Raw genomic sequence first — 17303 nt, forward strand, 5'->3', positions numbered from 1 at the left:
AATCAAGAATAAAGTTAAATGCACGATGAAAAATCAGGCAACGGAAACAAGGAATAATAAAACTGGCAATAAATTTTTAACCTATCGGAAGCCGTGTATTAATGTTACACCAGCTTTATTCCAGATTTCTTATTTCTAATCACTAATATCTGTTCCTTGTTCCTTATATTTTTCATTGTGCGGAGGCCTTTAGTCTAGTAAGTAGAACAAAAAGACAAAAATAAGATACAGGTTTATTATAAGATACGCGCTGCTGCTGCTCGACGACATGATAAGCGCGGACAAATATCTAAGCGATAACTGCGTATCTTCCAGATACTTCTCCTGCTGATTATTTCAACACAAACTATTTTAGTGTGTGTGTATAGCGACGTAGTGCTACGTCATCAAAACGAGTCGCCGTAACGATAAAGCGTTTGTCCAAGCTCAGTATAGGCGCAAATGTCGAAGTAAACCGTAGTGATCCGGGATTCCATTCTCTGTCCAGCAGGTAAACTCGAGGCGAGTTGTTTCAGTTACCTGCCACTTTACAATCCACTCTTACAATTCTTGCTAATTATACCATTATAGCTCCGAAAAATGGCATCGCTGACGCCGATGTTGAGCAAGGACGTGCCTGATATTGAAGTAAGTGCTAATTTTCGGCATGTGAAGAAGTGATTTTTGTCTTAAATGATCTCCCAGAAATGGTGGAGAGATGTTTGCAAATCCAAATAATTAGACTGCTCATTAGATGAGATTCGCACTTCTCTCCTTCAAGTCCTTGGAACTCAGTTTTAAAGATAAAAACTTTCTTTTCGTAAGATAACTTGTTTAATTTTGAAATTTTTTTTGTAACTGTATATCTTTGTATTTCTGTTTGGATTTATAATTTTTAATATAATATAATAAGACACATTTTTAAATATAACTTTCTATTTTTGTCTAAAATTTTTATACTACATTTTGTGACAATTCTTTCTTTTTATTTTTCCTATCTTTTAAAGAATATTTATAAAGATCTTCCATGAATTTTTGCAACTTTGAGAGGAAGCTAATTAAAACTATTAAAGTTTTATAAATATTGTAGATATTTTTGTAGTCCTTTAATTTATTTATCTTTTATTTATCATTTAATTTTTTTAAACTTATCTTATGTCGAAGATAACTAGGATAGCTACGATAACTTCGCTTTCTTAATTCACTAACAATAAATTATGTATTTTAGAATATATTAAACATCAATCCAAAGTCCAAAATTCATGCAAATTTCGTACCGTCGGTGCACACCAAACAGAACAAGGCACACTGGAAAAGAAACATTCATGAAAAATGTGATGTAAGTTTAAATATTCATATCAATTTTACCAATGTTAATTTCTTAAAACTTTTTCGGTATTATAGTGTGTAAAAGTACCATCAATTTCGATTTTGATATAACATTGACATAAATGATATACGATTATCATATTATCAGGCGTTACATGATATTTAGGAAAAATATTCTATCTGCAAAACATTAATCAATCGATAAGATTACGACTTAACTCTCGTTATGCGTTCTTTTGAATCTAGATTATGCAATTCTGGATTCGCGCATTCTGCTTATTAATCGTAATGTTTTTATTATGTTTTATATTGCAATTTTTAATATTTTTTATTTTCCTTAAGAAATTATAGTGTATAAGCAATAGACTTTTCGTAAATATCAATGAACCTGTATAATCTTTCATAACAATTAATTCTTTTTTTTATAAAATATAATATCTATTGCGTAGTAATTTTAAACTTTTGACAATTTATTCTATAAAATACATTTATATTTTTTAACTTTGGAATTTATGATTTTCAATTTGTATCCAAGATACATTTATCGCGAGAACTTAATTTTTCTTGTTTCCTCAGAGTTGCGTGCCTCTGACAAAAAACTTTGACGACATCAAACACACTACCTTGAGCGAACGCGGAGCTTTAAGGGAAGCAGCACGTTGTTTAAAATGTGTCGATGCACCTTGCCAAAAATCATGTCCCACGCAACTGGACATCAAATCCTTCATCACTTCAATCTCCAATAAGAATTATTATGGCGCAGCTAAGGCGATCCTGTCCGACAATCCTCTCGGTCTTACTTGCGGCATGGTCTGTCCAACTAGCGACCTTTGCGTTGGCGGATGTAATCTTTATGCGACCGAGGAAGGACCTATTAACATTGGCGGACTTCAACACTTTGCGATGGATGTAGGCAATATTAATTAAAAGTATTTACTACAAAGACAAATTATTAACATTTATAAAATGTTTATCAATGTAATAAGAATAATATATATTTTTTATACTCTATATAAAAATTCTAAATTGAAAACAATTGTAACAACCATCTTCGTTAGTTATTTTTATATTTCTTTAATTTTTGAAATAATAAGATATATATTTAATTATAATTTAGTTTCGATATGGTTAAATAATAAAAATAACTTTTGTGTGTGCTAATCGTTTTTTCTTTTTCAGGTTTTCAAGCAAATGAATATTCCTCAGATCAGAATACCCAATCAAACAGTACCTCATGCAAGCACGAAAATTGCTCTGCTTGGTTGTGGACCAGCTTCTCTCTCGTGTGCGACATTTCTTGCTCGACTCGGTTACAATGATATTACGATCTTCGAAAGAGAAAAGTATGTCGGCGGATTAAGCTCTTCCGAAATACCGCAATATAGACTCCCGTATGATGTTGTTAGTTTTGAAGTCAACCTCGTCAAAGATTTAGGAGTGAAGATCGAATTGGGAAGGTCACTGTCTGAAAATGATTTGACAATACAGGTAAAATTAACTTAAAAATAAAAATTTGTTGACTAATTTGTTGCATCAGCTTCGAAATAAAAGCTTATTATATTTTTAAATTTTCGTTATTTTATATCTAATATCGAATTTTAGAAGATATTAATCTATAAAAGTCTGTGTGATTAATTTTAACACCTTGTGAATAAATTTGGAAATGTTTCAGGGTCTTCAAGACTCTGGATACAAAGCGATTTTTTTAGGTATCGGATTACCTGAGCCGAAAAGTATATCAATCTTCGAAAACCTGACGCCGGAAATGGGCTTCTTCACCTCAAAAAGTTTTCTGCCCGTTGTCGCGAAAGGCAGCAAGCCGGGGATGTGCGCTTGTAAGAGTAACCAGGAACTCCCATCTCTTCGAGGCAACGTGATCGTTCTCGGTGCAGGAGATACTGCTTTCGATTGCGCCACTTCCGCTCTGCGATGTGGTGCTAAGAGAATCTTCGTTGTTTTCCGAAAAGGCTTCACCAACGTACGAGCTGTTCCGGAAGAGGTAATTAATTGTCTTCTTTCTATTTAAACTCCAATCCTCCAATCTCTCTAATCTGGAAATTAGAAAAAAGAAACTTTTTAAATAAAAAATTAAACTTGTAATTTTTTAAAGTTTAAATATTAGAATTAAAGTGCAAAAAATTTGATATCTTAAAATTATTTTTAGATGGATCTGGCAAAAGAAGAAAAATGTGAATTTATACCTTTCCAATCGCCAAAACGAGTTATCCTTCGTAATAAGAGGATCGCCGCGATCGAATTTTACAGGACCGAACAGAATGAAAATGGCGAATGGATAGAAGACGAAGAGCAAAAGGTCGTTTTGAAGGCGGATTTCATAATTTCGGCTTTCGGTTCAGGACTGTACGACTCTGCTGGTGAGTAATAATATTCTTTCGGTACACGCGCAGAATTATAAATTACAACATTGTACGATAAAACACTTTAGAGATTAACATGCAAATAAATAAAGGCAATGGAAATAAAATAGAAATATAGACGATATAAAATTATTCAAAAAATTAAAAAAAATTCATTAGTTATATAATTTTTCTGGAAGTCTAAGGAGTCTTTTTATACGTCGAAATAATATATAATATATTTATGGTAAGAAAATACCATTTTCTCACCATAAAAATTTGAGTTAATATATACGTATATGAATTAAATAAAATTTAAAAAAGACAATGCGAGCAAAATAGAAACAACCCAGATAACATGCATGTTGCATAAGACGTCGTAAAGATGTCTCTTATAGTTGTCTTGAAGATATCTTTACGACGTCTTATGCAACATTCATATTATCTGGGAAGAAAAATAAAGAAAAATTATTTCCACGCTAAAAACAGTGAAGCGTGCCATGGCACCGGTTAAAATGAACGGATGGGACCTGCCGGATGTAGACGAGACGACAATGATGACCTCGGTACCAGGTGTGTTCTGTGGAGGCGACCTTGCGGGTGTTGCCCAGACGACCGTGGAATCCGTGAATGATGGAAAGACAGCTGCATGGTACATTCACAAATACATACAGGTATATTATCTTGAAGACTCTGAAACATACATACATCAATGTTAGTATCAATGTCAAACAATGTCTCCATTAATAATAAGGTCATCAAGTCTCTGCACTATTGCGAAAGTATAAGATTCCTTTAAGGTAAAAATATTATACATTCTGAATGAATTCAACGTTATTAATAATATAATAATGCAACGATTTTGATAATTAATATCTATATATAATAAATGTAAATTCGTTTTTATTTTTACGTACGCATAAATAAATTTATAGAACGCGCAAAATAAAATTTTATTTGTATAAATTCATATCTCTTAAATCCAAAATGGATAAAGTAATTTCTGCCGTTCCAACTGTCTTTTTATATCTTGATTGTTGCATTACCCAGGAATTGTACGGTTCAACGGTACCGGAAACCCCGCAGTTACCGAAGTTTCATACTGCCGTTGATGATGTTGACATCAGTGTTGAAGTATGCGGGATCAAATTCGAGAATCCTTTCGGTCTTGCTTCTGCGCCACCTTGTACCTCCAGTGCGATGATCCGGCGAGCTTTTGAGGCCGGCTGGGCCTTCGCTATCACAAAAACCTTCGCCTTGGACAAGGTATATGTTTCATATTAAGAACTGATCGCCAAGTATACAAATGACATAATATTTCATTCCCAAATCCGTATTCTCAATACCTCGTTATAGGATCTCGTCATCAATGTATCGCCACGCATCGTCAAAGGCACGACATCTCGTCATCATTACGGACCCGAGCAGGGCAGCTTCCTGAACATCGAATTGATATCCGAGAAAACCGCCGATTACTGGTGCGGCAGTATTACTGAACTGAAACGAGACTTCCCCACAAAGGTTCGTATACTTTTTGCTTTACTTATATAATACAGTTTACATATAATGAATAATAAAATTAAAATAATCATATAATAAAATTTGCTGGTGACCAACATTTCATTTGCTATATTTTATCGCATATTTTTGCGTAGATCGTTATTGCGAGTATTATGTGCACGTATAACAAGGCTGATTGGACGGAATTGGCGAGAAAAGTGGAAGCAGCTGGTTCTGACGGCTTGGAATTAAATCTATCGTGCCCGCATGGTATGGGCGAATCAGGAATGGGTCTGGCTTGTGGACAGGTTTGTCCATTTGTTTCTTCTCTCTTTTTATAATTCGAAATATGAGATTGGTTAAAAATAAAAAATGAAATTAATTTCAGGATCCTAAACTGGTTAGAGACATCTCCAGATGGGTTCGTGAAGCCGTCAAGATACCGTTTTTCATCAAATTGACACCAAACATCACCGATATTCTTTCTATCGCCAAGGCAGCTTACGAGGGTAATTAAAATTATTTATATTAAACCGATGCATATAACGAGCAAAATAACAACATAAATCACAGTGCTGAATAATTATGTGTTAATCTTCTATTTAAATATGTTTTTATTAAGAATGACATAATATTCAAAGCAACTTCACGCGCCTACTAAATCGCTTAAGCTGATTAAATTTTTATCAAGAGTCGCATGTCAAAAAATTTAATATACCATCTATTTAATTAATAAATAATTATTGCTTATGACACAGGCAAGGCCGATGGCGTTACCGCCATTAACACGGTATCAGGATTAATGGGATTGCAAGCCGATGCGACTCCATGGCCGGCGGTCGGCCTTAATAAATTCACAACGTATGGTGGAGTGTCAGGAAACGCCATTAGACCCCAAGCCCTGAGAGCTATTTCAAGGATCTCAAAGCATCTTCCGGGATTTCCAATACTCGGTAGCGGCGGCATCGACTCAGCCGAAGTCGCGCTGCAGTTCTTGCATTGCGGTGCATCAGTCGTCCAGGTATTACCGAATTTCTCCTCGTATCCCCACGCTACATCTAATCATTTCCTTTCTTTGTGCTGGTTCTCCATTGCCATCCCATCACTTCATATTTTCCACATAACGAATGCCATCCAGAAAAAAATAAATCATTATTTTACAACAAAAATTCTATTGATTTTATAATGTTATCAGAAATAAGAAAAACTAACCGAGTACTTTTTAATAGATCTGTAGCGCCGTTCAAAATCAAGACTTTACACTGATAGACGATTATGTGACCGGCTTAAAAGCGTTATTATATCTAAAGAGCTTGGCGCAGGTGAAGGATTGGGATGGTCAGAGTCCACCGACGTTGAAACATCAGAAAGGCAAACCTGTTTCCTTGCAACATCCCCTTGGCAAAGTAAGAATTAACAATTAATATCTCAACGATGTAAGTAAACAGATCATTAAAAGATATTTTTACAGAACGTACCGTATTTCGGCGTGTATCAAAAGCTGCGCGAGCAGAAGATAGCCGAGCTGAAAATGCACTCGAATCCCTTGGATGAGGTCGTCAAGGTAATGCGACCGGCTCCAGGACCAATCGCACCGATACCTACTGTCAAGGATGTGACCGGCAAAGCGTTACTTTATATCGGCAACTTTAAGGATTCAGATGACAAGAAACAAGTGGTCGCCTTGATCGACGATGTATGTTAAATGATATTTCAATCGCTTGATTTATTTTATTTATTATTACGAAACATAATCTTGCATTTACTCGCCATCCTTTTCCAGGACATGTGTATAAATTGCGGCAAATGCTACATGGCTTGCTCGGATTCCGGATATCAAGCAATCACCTTCGACCCCGACACTCACATCCCAAAAGTGACGGACGACTGCACCGGGTGTACGCTTTGCTTATCGGTCTGTCCGATTATCGACTGCATCACGTAAGTTGCAAAGATAAAATATCTAATCCATGTTCTATCTTGATCTTCAGTTTCAATCTTGTTTTCCGATTTATCCTTATTATTTGTTTTAAATTTCAGTATGGTCCCAAAAACGATTCCACATGTAATTAAAAGAGGTGTGCCGCCGAAAAATACGATTAAAATTCATTGAACAAATCCACGTTCTTATCCAAAGAGAATTATGATGGCATCATTCTGCGTACAAACATTTGATTACTGAATGCTCGTTAACATCATTAACAGGTAAAGAGAAAATATTATGTATATATAGTATACATATAATGGAATAAACGATAGATCAGCCATCATGTAATTAGTATCGATAATTATCTTCAGATAAGCCTGTAATCAGTATTTTTAGTAAATATTTTAATTGAAAAAATAGGATAAAGGATGCATATAGTTTATTGTAGTCGTCAAGTTCTGTTTACATCATTAAGTTTTATTTACATAGCACCGCCACTACAATGCATCAGTGCACATATTAAGTAAACACATAATTTTAGAGTATTATGCACAATAATAGCTTCTAAAAAAATAAAGGTTGTATTCTCTCATCTGTCTTAATCTAACAATAAGGAGTCTAATCACTAATTATCTTTTTCTTAAATCGAGCTAAATAAAATTGTGAATTTTGTAAAATAATATCAAATATTAAAGAAAAACATACAATTTATATGTCAAGAGTTGAGAATCTTCCTTTTTGTTTCATCAAACTCGTAAGTCTGTTATTACGATTTTTAATTCAACTTAATATTTGGGACTGCTGACCCACTTGTACTTCGTGCACTGGTCCTTACACTCCGTACCGTCTTCAGGGCTGAAATTGTTTCAATCAAGCTTAGCCGGAATTTTTATTTCTATTTTAAAATATCTAATACGTTGAAAACAATCAAAAGTAAATTCTATATAATATATCATACAAGCTTCTTTTCATTGTCTAAACTTGAACTCGTTTCTCTAAACTCGCGATATTTATAAGAATTAATCAAATAGATAATAAATGTAATTATCTGTTTTCAATGTGTCTTACTTGCAATCTGCCGTCGGGCATACACATTTGAAACACTGCGGTTGCAGTAAATTGAAGTACATAACTCCGATTTTAAATGCGATCGGACTGGAAGCTTTTTTCAGACAATTGTAGAACTCGTTGTCGCAAGTGCAAGCAGACCTGTTTTCAGAAAATTATAAAGATTTGGTGATAAATTAATTTAAAAATTAGCAGTAAAACAACGCGAGCTAAATAACTTTATTATTTCGCAAAAGAATGTGTAAATATTCAATTCGATAATAAAACTTGTGCTAGACGCTAAACTTATTTTGCATCTGTCACGTGAAAGTTATGTTTGATAAAAATGTAATGCAAGTATTGCAAGATTTCTTGCAGACGTTAAGATAATAAAAGTTCAACGAAAGATACGAATACGATAAATGTTGAGGGTAATGCTCGTATTATCTCGCTCGTTCGATTACCTTGTGAAAATACCGTTGTTCTTGAGATTGACCTCCGTTTTGTTGGCCAAGATATCGTTTTTGCAATTATCATGCGCTCTGCAACAGGCGTCTGTTCTCTTGAAAACACCGAGATCGCGTTCTTCACGTGCTATATCTCCGCTACCGCACCAGAGTGTTCCTAACGCATATCATATCATTGGCGGAATAAAGGAAAAATGATAGTAAAAGAAAGTCCAATTATTAACAATAAAATAATTAATCCTTCTTCTTGTGTCACAAGTGTTCACAAATACATGCGCACTTTATTACGCAGGTGTCACTAACGGAATTAATTTCTAATGTGGATTGAATAAAGCTGCTAATGAAATAACATAAATCACCAACAATAAAGAAATATATGCAATTGATAAAAAAAAATAATTTTATTTTAGCTTATGTTCTACTGCGAGTCCTAAAAGATATGGGTTTTATAATTGCGAGTAATAAAAATTTTAAATTAACGTAGTTAAAAAAACGCACGGTATATTTTCTGCAAAAAAAAGGGTTTTTTTAATTAAAAGACAGATACAAATTCATTAATAACGTTAAAATATCGATTGTCTTCAACTTGAGCATTCAGCTTAAAAACTTCCTGCATCGTGGAAAATTAAACGTGCAATTTACACACCTGCCTCATTAAAATTACGGCAGTATCTGATCGTGCACGATTCTGAGATAAAAAAACTTCCTACAGTAAGATCCTTGAACGCATCAACAGTTCCATTCGATGTTATTTTTGTTGCGGAATTTTCCGACAAGCCTTTGCGATATTTTGCGATGTAATGACTCTTTTTGTTTGTAGTACAACGTTTGTAATGATGAAAAGTTGTTTCTTGAAATGTTTAATTCTTTTACGATTAATATTGACTCTATCTAATAAACTAATTCCATATAAGTTCTTTTAAACAAATTATTTTTTCTAAAACGTAAAATTTTAATTTAGTTTCTCCATCTTTTATATCTTATAAATGTTTTCAATTCTCAGCAGAAGTTCGCACTGTATGAGTTAATTATTCAATGTTTTCCTCGTTTCTCCACAAAATTAATAAGCCATTAAAATAAGATGTCTGGTGCCTATTTGTGAATTATACACACACATGAGACAATCATCTACCTTTTTCTTTTCACGGAAGTTATATATTTATAGATTAATTATATACGAATAATTACACATAAATATATTAACTAGCTGATTAAATTTTTCTAAACATTAAGAATCTTTTCAATTTAATAAATCATATTGATAAGCTATTATACTAACAAATACCGCGAAAGAAATGTAAATTTCTTCAGTACTTCACATATCGTTAAACAGATAATTTTATTTCTTGGAATTAAATGAATGAAATGTTAACTTGACAATTATTTGCACGTGCTAAATTTTTTTTTTTTTAGCAATGGCAACAAATCTTCGTATCAATGTTTCAATGCTCTACAAAGTAGCAAAAGCACCTGTAAAAATAGTAGCTAATTATTCAAACTCAAGGTAACATTACGCATGATCAATTAACGTCAATTCCTCAATTTGTAAAGAAGTTTAATCGACCGGGTGACATGTTCATGTATAAATTATCTATATATAATTAATATAATGTAAGTCTTGAAAAGGTAATGGTCCGTGTTTCACAAATATTCGCAAGACATTTTATCTTCTATTATGTTTTCGATGTTTTTAATTGTTCCTGTTAGAGACTCATTAACCATCATAAAAAAGACACTTCGAAATCAATTGTGCGGAATTTACTTGTGTGAAATTATTTAATAGTCAATTCCTTAACTTGAATATAGGATTCGTAACTTTGCAACAAATTATTTCTACCTATTTTCCTTTTTTCGCTTCTAGCGTTTTTAATCTGACTTATCTTTCTTGAAAATGTAAGAGCATACAGTATTGAAATATTAATAAAAAAATATTGAAAAAAATACTAAAGGTAGGTCCTGTGATACCGAAATATTTAAAATATCCTGTATACATTCTCCTGTAAACATCTAATGAAACTATTTCTCTTTTAAATATTAAAAAAATGAAGAGCTTCTACGACAATCATTTTTTTGCTATTTATAATGTTCTTCCTGTAAATTCCTCGACTGCAGATGATCGAATTACCTGGATAGATAAAGTGAACATATTTGCTGAATTTATCGAGAATTTTGCCGAAGGATCCTGTGTCTTTAGATTCCGAATCGTCCTTCCCCAAGATTTTATCCGCAATATTTATGGGCGACAATAGTCCCTTCAACATTTTTTCAAGGCTCGACATACGAGTTTTATCGGAACCAGGTGTGATATTTTCATCATCACATTTGATGTCGGGTTGGGTGGAGTTGTTTTCGCAATCGCCAAATCGAACGGCGATGCTGAAGATGAAGAGCACAAAGAGGCAAACGAATACACGCGACATCACGTTGTCTATTCACCTGGAATAAATGATGGCAGAACAGTGGGAGAGAATCCTTTTAACAAATGCATATATCCTAATCATGGATAAAAAATCAAGATGAGGAAGATAAATAAAAAAAAATGAAATAAGCAGCTGCCAACAATCTTAGTTTTTGGACACTAAGGGCCGGTTGTTCCAACCTGTTGATAAGCTAACTAACAGTTAAATTAAGAGAAGTAAAAGCTGACCCCACACAGCACACTTTATCTGAGAGACGTCTCACAGACATTTGGGATATCTCAATAACCGGTGGATATCCAGTGGATAATTCAATATCCGGTGGATATCCAGCGGATGCACAAATGTCCTCAGGATATCCTGTGCTGTGTGGGACGCAGATCTTCGTGCGCAATATATCAGAAATAACTGATTTATTGGTCGTTTTGATTTACATCGATCCATTCGATTTACGAACCGGATCGATGTAAATCAAAACGACCAATAAATCAGTTATTTCTGATATTACGCACGGAGATCTGCGTCTGACCCTGATAGCCTTCACTTCTCTTATTTTAATTTCGAAGGTCCTCATACTACTTTATTTAACAGTTAAATCATATGTCTATCTTTGTCTGATGTAAAGGATAAACAAAGACATATTACATATGATTTAACTATTAGTTAGTTTATTAACAGGTTGGAATAACCGGTCCTAAAACAAAGACGGATAGATCATTGTCCATAATCACGGATAAAAATATTCTCTAACATAAAACTGTTTAGAAAAAAAACTCTTATATCGCTATAGCTTTTTTTATAATTGAGAAGATTTTTCTTTGAAAAATATAAAAGATATAAGACGTGAAGATGCTTTAATAATTTATGAGTCGAGTCTTTTTTCTGTCTTTCATTAGTATATTTAATGTATTGTTTAATACAAATTTAATTCTTCTAAGAAGCGGAAAAATAAAATAATACACATTTTTTTCATACATAATACAAGCATCTAGTTGCTTATCACAATTGCAATAATGTTTGATATTTAAATAAGTTTATAGCTTGTATAACAAATGATTTTATTGTCAAATTAAATTTGTTTATCCTAGCACACCGATATTTTTTAATTCTTTATTTTAATGATATTGCCGATCTTTTCTTTATTTTTCAATTATTTAGTTTTAATTTTAAACGAAGTAACATTGAAGGCTGCAACTAATTGTAAAAAGTAATACGAGTTCTAGTTCGGAATAAAATTATGATGGATGATAAATTATAATAAAATTATGTCAAAAAATGTTATACTTTTTTCTTTCAAAATCTAACGATTAAAAAGATGACAACATGATGAAATTTATTCAAGTTGGTATAAAAAGCAGATTAATAGATTAGCAAGTTTCAAAACATCCTTTCTGAGGGCTTGTTCGCGACATGCTAATTCATCTGCGAAAAATTTCACGGTGCGATGCGTCCGCTTACCTGGCTGCAACTAACTGATGATGCAAACTGGCTCCGGTAACTTGACACTTCGCTTAAATACCGCCGATACTTTATTGTACCAGAGCGCAGGCGGAAGCGGATCGGTTAGTCCGATGATAAGCCGAACGGTATTAAATTTATCATTTAACATTTGTGCAAATGTTAAAAGTGTGGGCCCAAGGAGAATTTCTGCTAGGAATATATATCACGCAGCATTATCTATGTAGACAGTAAAGATAAAAGTTCGCAATTGACCAATGACAAGCGGTAAAAATACGGGTAAATTATTGATGTGCATTGACAATGAGCAAATTTTCCGTAGATCACATTTGCTTGCCTTCTTTTTTCTATTTATCCATAATTGCCATATAGAGTAATATTACATGTAAAATGTGGCAAATGATTTATTAATAAACATTCTTTTAAAACGTAAAAGTAACATCACAATTAATCGTTAACCCGCAGCGTTTAATGAATGAGTATGTCATTTACATTCGCGACATCTACGCTTGTGTTATTTTGTACATTACGGGACAAAGTTTGCACAATTATTTAAAAAATGTGGTTAATATACGTATATCACCTATATAATCACTGATTAGACCACGCGTTACAAAAAAAAATTCAATAATATATTTATAAATTCGTAATTAGAGAAACGCTACAACCTTTAACATATATAGTGATATATAAAAATTACAGCCTACAATCGAGTGAATCCGCTTAAAAAGATAACAGGTACAAAAATTGTTATACGGTTGTATGAATATTTTACCACACGTGCTCGCTTTTCGCACTTTTGCACTTTCGTTTAGGAGTCCTTCGCAGTATCGTCCGTATCACAGTCTTCGCCATCCTGCGCCGTTTGCCCTTGTAGAGCGCGACGTTTTTGCAGACGTGCGCACCGTGGACAACAATGATTGCGTTTGGCCCAACAAACGCGATGATGTACTGCCGAGCATTGCTGACAGATAACCGAGCTCGCATCCCATGGATAAATGACTTCATCGTTACCGCATATCTCGCATAGGTGTCCCCTAAAAATGCACATATATAATTTATTAGCAAAAGTAAATATCCTCTGTGGTATTGGTGAAGAAGCATAGACAGTAAGTATAATGAAAATTAAAATTATCAAAAAGAGATTTATAAATATATCGTATACAAAATTTGATACAAGTACTAAACTGTATAAAAATCAGAAAAATATATAGAAATTAGATTTAACTCTAATTGGAATTATTGAAAGTCTTGAGATATCCAAGCATTACATTCATTAAAATGTATAAGAAATTCTATACACACAATTCTACATGTATTAAGTTCAAAAAACAATGATAATGAATGAAGATCTTGATGTATGAATTCGACATAAAAAGTGAGTTATTTAAGTGAATATTGAGAGAACGAGTGAGAAACTCGTTTTCCCATTTAAATATTTACCTTGCCTTGCAGAGCTCGCATTGCTGCGTGATGTGCGCGTGCATCGTATCGTACGCGACACGAAGCTCGTCCAGGAGAAGGCCACTCTGAAGATCGATAAGGTCCTTGATGGAATAATTACCTGAATTCTCGATCATGTGTGTCCGCAATCCAATCTTCCACGGTAATCCTTGAGTGCAAGCTTCCACGCACAGAACCAAGTACCTCTTCATCATCTGCATTTCCTCTCGCATCCGCTAAAATTTAATAGTTATGCATCTCTGTGTGTGTCTACCTAAATAATATTATCAATTATTTAGTTAAATGCGCGTATTAAATTTTGCCACATTTAACAAAGAAGAAACTGATATACATACATCGTGATAAAAAAATGTAATTTAAATTTATTCAAATTTCATTTTTAAAAAATATGTTTAATTTACGATGTACACCTTATAACTTATAACTAATGATTCTTAAATTGATTTTATTACTTTGACATCAGTTTCAATTATAATTGATAGTCACCTTTACAAGCGATAAATCCGGAACCAGGGTAAAGAGTTTCGGATTTAATTCTTCCAGCGGCAATACGGAACGATCCTCCAGGAGCATCAGAAGCTGCGCTGCGGCGCGGGACACCAGACGCGGCTCCATATCCCAGTTTCTGATCACTCTCGCTGGAATGACCATAGCTGTGTTCCAATGACATCTTTGACAGTAATATAGACCGCTGTAGTCGCAAAGTCGAGGCTCTATCCACGCCGATTCTAGAAGCATAACTGTCTTGATTATCAAATTGTATATAATTAAAAATATCGTGATTTAATAGAGATATACACTATTTGTGGAAAATATAAATATTCTATATATTGTCAATCTAATCAAAAATTCTTATAAATTCTATATCCAAATTTTTTAAGAAGACACAAAAAATCTCTGTAAATTGTAAAACACCCCAAAGTATCTCAAAGTATCCTAATGCAGTTACACGTAACAAAGTTGACGTAATAAATAGAAATAGAGATATAAGAAGTTTATTGAGGTAACAACATGGCGCTTCATAGTTATTAATATATAACAGTGTTAAATACCTGAATTCTTAAAAGAACTGCCGAAGCAAGATAGCGATAATCCTTTCGAGAAAGCTTGCAGGAGGACAACATATTCATTATCATTATCTTATGGAATATTTTAGCACGCAGTTATCGAAGAACGGAATAATGAGCCGACACAAAACGAACGTGACAAGCGAGCGATCCGTCCATTTTATCTACTCTACTCACGATTAACAAGACACCCTGTAATTTAATCTAATCCGTCAAATACTTACTGAACGTTATTCGCACTTTACATTCCGCACATCGGTAGCCCTGCTTCGAAAGACCTTGCTCCGGACAAATATCCTTCGTATGCGTGTACCCACCGGCTTCACTGGCGACCACGTGCACGCACACGCGACACACATTGTTCAGACACTTCCAGTGGCAGCTGAATTTGCAATCTGAAGAAATAACACACGTATCGTCATGCAGCAGCGATCACGAATACCGATTAAACTGACTGGAACTTATGCGAATTAATCATGACGATATGCGTTAATCGGTCCAAAGCTAAATTTTAACATTTACCGTTGCACGTGTACCACGACTGCAGCATCGTCCAGATCGCACCGCTGCAGTGGTCACAATAAACCGGACTTGATGTGGTGATGTAGTACTTCTGCGGCACGAAATGATGGCCGAGGATCACGCGTGTCTCGAAGAGATTCTCGTCCGAGGTCTCGCGCAACTCTTGCACGCGCAAACGCAACTCGATCAGCCGTCGAACGAGCCATTTACGTTCGTCCGAGCACTCGGCGCTCTCCAGCACCATCACTTTGCACTTGCGTACCATTTCTTGAAGATCCTCCTGAGAAGCGTCCTAGATAAGACAGTGATTCTGATTAATTCCTCTAGTATTCGTCTGCAATGAGACATTGTTATTTTATACCTTAGATAATGAGAGCATGTTCTCCACCGATTTCAAGCTGAACGGTATGGTTCCCTTGCTGTCAGAGCTGTCATCTGCCTCTCCCGTCATGTAGTCGGAGGAGGACGACGGTGTCGACGTTCCCGTGCCAGAACTGTTCGCTCGTATCCTCGACTCGTAATGCGAGTCATTCTCTCCAACGATGGGAGGATTGCTCTTTATGTCTACCATCTTCTGCACAAAATAATAAATACCGAGAAGGAATTAGATAAAGATGTGTGTCACATTTCCTTACGAAAATAAAGCTCCACGAGCTATCGCAATGTTTATATTTGGTCTCGATAAGCGTTCTGCGAGATAATTTAACTTGCCCTCTACCTCTACTGGCTCTACTTACCCCTTAAACCAAAAGTTTTGACCAGTCGGCCCATGAGAAAAAAAATAGTGCGATATTGCATCAACGTTCTCGATTAGAAAGTACTCCAATAGTGACGTTCAGATGAATTTTAAAAGTTTCGAGATCTTGCGTGTTGAGAGGAAAACACGTGTCATATGTATACAATTCAAAATATCGCTCAAAGGAGCTGAGCGCTTATCGAGAAGCTAGAAGATGAGAACTGAAAATGCGCTAAATCGCGTTGTGTCATTGTCTTCGCAACGTTTTCCGCGCATCTCTCCCGCAAAAAAACGTCTCGACTTAGCTTCGGAACAAATAACGAGAAAGAAGTGACGAAAAGGAAATTGAAAAGAGTATACGTACCACTTTCGTTCGCGCTCTTTGAACGAAACTGCATAAGCCAAATGTACGCAATACGTCTAATTATCGCTGTTCATTATGCGCGAGATTCAATAAATATCGAGTCAACGGTGGACAGACGCGGACAAAAGCCCTTTTCTCATCTCATCTCGACGGAGAGTTTAGGTTATGCGCGATGTTTTCCGGGTCTCGCCTGGCCTTTCCCCGTGTCCGTGCGGATGCGTTCTGAAATCAGCTGATCCGTGCGCGTAGTTTGACAGGTCGCCTGGCAGAACGCGTGCGCGCGACAAAGAGAGAAATACATATATATATATATATATATATATGTAATATATTTTTTGTCCAAAAGCCGTTCGCGCTGTTCCTGCAACAAAAACAGACTCGATCAATCATCAATCCGGCTAGAATCCGTGAAATTCTATTGCAGAATTCCGGCGAATCGAAATTGTTTATTTTAAACAAATTCGTTTTCCTTTTTCTACAAAATCTTCCTTACAAAAACGCACGAGAGATTTTGCATAAGATTTGCAGCGCACTTGTAGTTGACAAGTATTATTATTTATTATCCAACGTTTTCTCGTTCGCGCACTACGCGGATGGTATGAATAATTTTTAAATTCTACCGATTCCCGAATAGTCAAAATCAAAAGAGGATCGTTGCCGATATGAATG

General features: G+C 34.8%; 3 protein-coding genes across 8 annotated transcripts; 1 reads left to right on the plus strand and 2 right to left on the minus strand.

The window, feature by feature from the left end:
• The first annotated feature begins 385 nt into the window (after nucleotides 1-385).
• Nucleotides 386-7435, plus strand: LOC112452512 (dihydropyrimidine dehydrogenase [NADP(+)]). 2 transcript variants are annotated; one of them, XM_025012761.1, is made up of 17 exons: nucleotides 388-490; nucleotides 571-627; nucleotides 1208-1318; nucleotides 1885-2217; nucleotides 2488-2796; nucleotides 2981-3307; nucleotides 3473-3683; nucleotides 4155-4339; nucleotides 4716-4931; nucleotides 5022-5186; nucleotides 5321-5473; nucleotides 5554-5674; nucleotides 5924-6186; nucleotides 6395-6571; nucleotides 6637-6861; nucleotides 6949-7106; nucleotides 7206-7435. In XM_025012761.1, the coding sequence occupies exons 2-17, from the start codon at nucleotides 580-582 to the stop codon at nucleotides 7276-7278; spliced, it is 3075 nt and encodes a 1024-aa protein (XP_024868529.1). In that variant the 5' UTR covers nucleotides 388-490; nucleotides 571-579; the 3' UTR covers nucleotides 7279-7435. The 2 variants fall into 2 exon arrangements, with proteins under 2 accessions (XP_024868528.1, XP_024868529.1); XM_025012760.1 differs by having other exon boundaries at nucleotides 386-627.
• A 113-nt stretch (nucleotides 7436-7548) lies between these two features.
• Nucleotides 7549-12744, minus strand: LOC112452517 (phospholipase A2-like). The gene is made up of 5 exons (XM_025012773.1): nucleotides 12482-12744; nucleotides 10732-11042; nucleotides 8604-8763; nucleotides 8161-8301; nucleotides 7549-7947 (listed from the first exon to the last, which is right to left on the minus strand). Exons 2-5 carry the CDS (start codon nucleotides 11024-11026, stop codon nucleotides 7878-7880), a joined length of 666 nt encoding a protein of 221 aa, XP_024868541.1. The 5' UTR covers nucleotides 11027-11042; nucleotides 12482-12744; the 3' UTR covers nucleotides 7549-7877.
• Nucleotides 12745-12850: 106 nt separating this feature from the next.
• LOC112452513 (differentially expressed in FDCP 8 homolog) lies at nucleotides 12851-16907 on the minus strand. 5 transcript variants are annotated; one of them, XM_025012763.1, is made up of 8 exons: nucleotides 16635-16907; nucleotides 15896-16105; nucleotides 15535-15826; nucleotides 15237-15407; nucleotides 14998-15051; nucleotides 14432-14685; nucleotides 13925-14160; nucleotides 12851-13518 (listed from the first exon to the last, which is right to left on the minus strand). In XM_025012763.1, the coding sequence occupies exons 2-8, from the start codon at nucleotides 16103-16105 to the stop codon at nucleotides 13293-13295; spliced, it is 1443 nt and encodes a 480-aa protein (XP_024868531.1). In that variant the 5' UTR covers nucleotides 16635-16907; the 3' UTR covers nucleotides 12851-13292. The 5 variants fall into 5 exon arrangements, with proteins under 5 accessions (XP_024868531.1, XP_024868530.1, XP_024868532.1 ...); XM_025012762.1 differs by having other exon boundaries at nucleotides 15896-16108; XM_025012764.1 differs by having other exon boundaries at nucleotides 14432-14673; nucleotides 15896-16108; nucleotides 16635-16906.
• Nucleotides 16908-17303: the final 396 nt, after the last annotated feature.

The sequence above is a fragment of the Temnothorax curvispinosus genome, unplaced genomic scaffold (genome assembly GCF_003070985.1).
Source record: "Temnothorax curvispinosus isolate PA1 unplaced genomic scaffold, ASM307098v1 QBEX01003408.1, whole genome shotgun sequence".
Classification (NCBI taxonomy): Eukaryota; Metazoa; Arthropoda; class Insecta; order Hymenoptera; family Formicidae; genus Temnothorax; species Temnothorax curvispinosus.